The sequence below is a fragment of the Egretta garzetta genome, unplaced genomic scaffold, assembly GCF_000687185.1.
Source record: "Egretta garzetta isolate BGI_Z169 unplaced genomic scaffold, ASM68718v1 scaffold94, whole genome shotgun sequence".
NCBI classification, from domain to species: Eukaryota; Metazoa; Chordata; class Aves; order Pelecaniformes; family Ardeidae; genus Egretta; species Egretta garzetta.
In genome coordinates, this window is record NW_009259683.1 from 5,250,664 (window position 1) to 5,254,807 (window position 4,144).

At 47.2% G+C, this 4,144-nt stretch overlaps 1 protein-coding gene across 1 annotated transcript in view; it reads right to left on the reverse strand.

Annotated features, from left to right (window-relative positions):
* Positions 1-2,434: 2,434 nt before the first annotated feature.
* Positions 2,435-4,144, reverse strand: part of TAX1BP1 (Tax1 binding protein 1) — a 66,901-nt gene continuing 65,191 nt past the window's right edge. Inside the window, exon 19 of the mRNA XM_009638596.2 lies at positions 2,435-2,662. Coding sequence (XP_009636891.1) covers positions 2,435-2,662 — 228 coding nt within the window. The remainder of the gene's footprint in view (positions 2,663-4,144) is intronic.

The window sequence follows — 4,144 nt, forward strand, 5'->3', positions numbered from 1 at the left end:
TTTCATTACTTTGAGATAAGGTGCTATAAAAGCTATATAGGTTCTTCAGAACATTTTTCTCCAAAACAGACAAAAAAAAAAAAAATCATTTAGGGGGGCGTCGCGTATTTAGTTGTACTGAAGTAAGCGTGGAACAGGAGCGCGAGGAGGAGAGCTTGGCACTGACACCCTTTCGAGATTGTAACGTGATGAAGAAGACTTTCACTGCATCTGTCAATGTGTGTGCGAAACCAAAACAGTACCACCCTCGTCAAACTGTCGTTAACATGCCTTACATAATGGAGGTATCCGTGGAGTAGCAAGTCTTTTAGGTAATGGAAATATAAATAAGAAAGAATGTTTAACATAATATGCTAAAAATATTTTCATACTTAAATAACATACGTAAAAAGGTGTGCTTGCTGTATTTTATATTATCTTGCAAATCTTTTTTTTGTTTCCCCCCCCCCTCTGGAAATGCTGAAGATCTTGCCATCCAAACTAGCAAACAATCACTCTAGTGTTAGAAATTACTACTTTTATTTTTTTGTACGAGATGTCGTATTATGTTCACGCCCATCAAACCTTTGAGGACCAATATCCCAGTCCAGCTGAATAGTTACCCCCGAACTATCTGTTAGAAAGACACTTGGAAATACTTAAGTGCAAATTTATGTGTGTGTGAGAAACAATTATCTTCATCTCAGATGAAGTTTTAAAGCACTTTGTAGTTCTCTATTGCCAACAGATTTAATGTTTTATGTGTTGCCAATTCTTGCAACTACTGTACGAGCACGTGCCTGTGGTTGCAAATAAAAATTAAAAATCCCACGCGCGGTTTAAGGAGGTCCATTACTCGTGCTGAGGGAGTCCCTAATGCCTCTCCCTCACCATCACTGAACTTTGAGATTTTTATTTCTGCATTTTTGCCGGTTTTTTTGTTTTGCTTCTCACCGTAGGTCACTGCATTCGTCTGGAAGTGTCTGTTTAGCTTTACAGTTAATTTCGCTGAAACATGACGTATGAGCCTTACTGACGATTAAGTGCTTCTTGCAGCAGGTGGTCAGAGACCCACCTAAAACAAAAGCCAACGCGAGAGCCCTTCGTGTCTGGACCAGCCCTGAGCAGGCCTCGGCTGCCCTCCTGCCTTGCGCGTTCTCCTCTCCCAGGCGCTGTCCTTGGAGCCGAGCCAGCCAGCAGCGGAGGCAGGCACCCGAGGCGGGCACCCCCACCCTGCCCCAGCCCAAAATGCTTCTTGCACCAGGAGGGCCCGGGAGGAACGCCCGGTGTTAAACAAACACAGCCATTGCCCCCTCCCTGCTTCCTGTAAGTAAGTGCAAAAGCAAGCGCAACTGCAGGAGGAATGCGCTTTCTCTTTCCTTCTTCCCAAAGCTGTAAAGGAAAACGCTGTAAGGATGACAGTTACCTGTTCTCCAGCCGAGTAGAACCTCTGGGCAAAACCCTTAGGAACCACCCTCAGGAATAAGTGTTTAGAACGCCTGACTTGACCCAGAACACCGCGTTTCCAAGTCCTAGAGAGGCGACAGCGGGCGCCTTGCACGGTGCTGCCAGCCGAGCTTGATGGGCTGATCCAGACACGAGAGCCGCTGGTACCCAAAGGGCCCCGGCAGCCGCTTCCCCCCTCCCACAGCCCCTCTGGCCAACCACCCGCCCCCTGGCTCTGCTCCTACTGCAAGAAGCCACCGCCTGGGCAAGGGCGTTCAACAGCTGAGCAGCCGTAAAGCGTCATTGTCGCATGTAAATTCCTTTCAACGATAAAAAAATGAAATTCCAGTTTCTATTTACCTACTCATTGTGACAGTATTATTAAACAGGTAAAGATGGGACTATTTTGTTATACTGTGTATAGTGAATGTATTGTACTGTGTCTGTGAAAAGTGTGCTTTAAATTATATTTTCATATGTTTTGTTGGGGACAAAGTACTTTAAGTTCGAAAGTGACAGAGGTTTGTTTTAGAACTGAAGGCAACTTAAAGAATTCCTGTCAAGAAAGCTGCTTATAAATGTAAATCAAATCACATTTAAAATAAACTGCCTCTGACCTAAGAAGCCTGCTCTGCCTTGTTACTGAGCTAAAGAGTTAAGTTCTCGGGCTGTGCACGGGCTCCCAGTTGCGGGGTTTCCTTCTGTATCCTCAGACTCTGTATTCAGTGGACACCTGCAGCAGCTTAAGCACCACACCGCTAACGCACAAATCACACAGACTGCTACGGCCTGGAGGGGAAGGAAAACAAAAACAGTATTTGGATTTAACCAGTCGAAAGGATTCCAGATTTCACAGCCTGTTCCCTTCCAACACGTCGCCAGGCAGAATTTGTGCTGCTGCTACAGCATCTGCCCCTTTTTTTTGGCAGGGTATGGGCCACCTCCCTGCTCATGGTCTCAGAACTGAAGTGGCTATTGCCACGGAAGGAGACATCATTAAATCTGTAATTCAGTTCGGCTGCGGCAGAGGTTTTGGCTCCTGCCGTGGCCCTGCAGCCTCCCGGGGCGCGTTGTTGTAAGCGGCCGCGTGAGGGTGGCTGCTTAACGCGGCAACCTCGTACGCAGCTCCCTGTGCAGACGCGCGGCCGAGAGCAGCTTCGTGCTTCGCTTCCAGGTTGCCCGGCCCGTGCGGGACGCCAACCTCTGAGACGTCGCGCGTCTTCAGTAATGGTGGTAACTACCGCTGTTTGGGGATTGTAGCCTGTTCTGTTTTCATACGCTGTTGAGTTATGAAAATAATTTGACAAACTATTCTTACAGTACGCCTGTGCCTTACCTCCTTACCCCAGGCCATCTCTAGTCATGAGGATCACAGTTTAAAAAAAAAAAAAAAAAAAAAAACCCAAGACTAAAAGGGACCACGAGGGCTGATGCAGTAGCTGCTACCCAAGCCACTGCAATGATCTGGGTCATCCAGCTTTGGATACACCCTGCTTCCAACAGGGCATAGCGCTCGGTCACGAGGGGGCTGCAGACAACAGCAGCTACTCAGAACCTTCAGCCCCGCGATTCTCCCTCGAACAAAGAACACAGACAGATGCGAGCAGCGGTTTTGTTGCCGTACAAAGCCGAAACAGCATTTCCTGTGACTATGAAAAGCCTAAACTCTGGTTGGTTTCAAAACGAGCAGCAGGAAAAAGGGGCGACTCCATGAATAATTTTGCTTTTAATGTAGTAAGACTACTGTACAACAAGAGGAAAGCAAATTCACGTCATACAGGTAAAGTAAATATAAAATGCTGAGATATACACACGGTTTTACTTGCTGGAAAGAAACACGTACGGTTAAAAGGCAGGAGGTTCTAAAAGCCCTAAGCCGAAAGGAACACAATTCACAGCCGTGAAAACAGAACGATATTTTCTACCAAATGCAACTGCAACGTAATGGCAATGATTTTCTTTCTTTTTAAACAATCGCCTTCAGGCATTCAAGCACAGCGGTTTCTTCCAACTCAAAACTCCCACCCTTCAGGTACAACAAACGTACTTCATCTCGCACTGTCCCCGTGCGGAGCGGGAGCGCTCGCCGCGCCTTCTGTTGCAAACGTCATCGCACAGGACGCGCACCTACGCTTCAGAAACGTACTACAAAACTATATAATCTCCACAGGGTGGGTAATGCAACTTGCCGATTTAATTGTTACTCAGAGAAAAAAAAAAAAAAAAAACCAAACAAAACAAAACAAAACCAAAACCAAAACCAACAGAAAACCAAAACCCTACACAACTTCGCTAGGAGAAACACCTAGGGTTTACATTTTTAGTGACGCCTCAGTCACCGCGGTGAAGAGGAACCCTAGGCGTCTGGTGCCATTGTTACGTAGCCGAAGAGCATCATGAAGCCGGTCTCTTTTCTTTTTTTTTCTGAGGCCAAGTCATTCCCACGTCCTCACAAATTCCGCTAAGTAGGGGAATAAATAGCTACATACACAACAGGGCGGGGCCTGGGGGGGCTTGGGTTTTAGTACAATGTTAGGTAGAGAGAGAAGATAACCCAGCAGCAGCTCACAGCCGCGACCCATCATGGCTCCCATCGGAGTACGTTAGCTTTTAATCAGCGTTTGCACTGTTTGTTACGGAAAAGCTGCACCGCTCGCGTCCCGTCGGTGGGCTACTCGAGAGTTGGGGGGGGGGGGGGGGGGGTGAAGACACGGTCCAA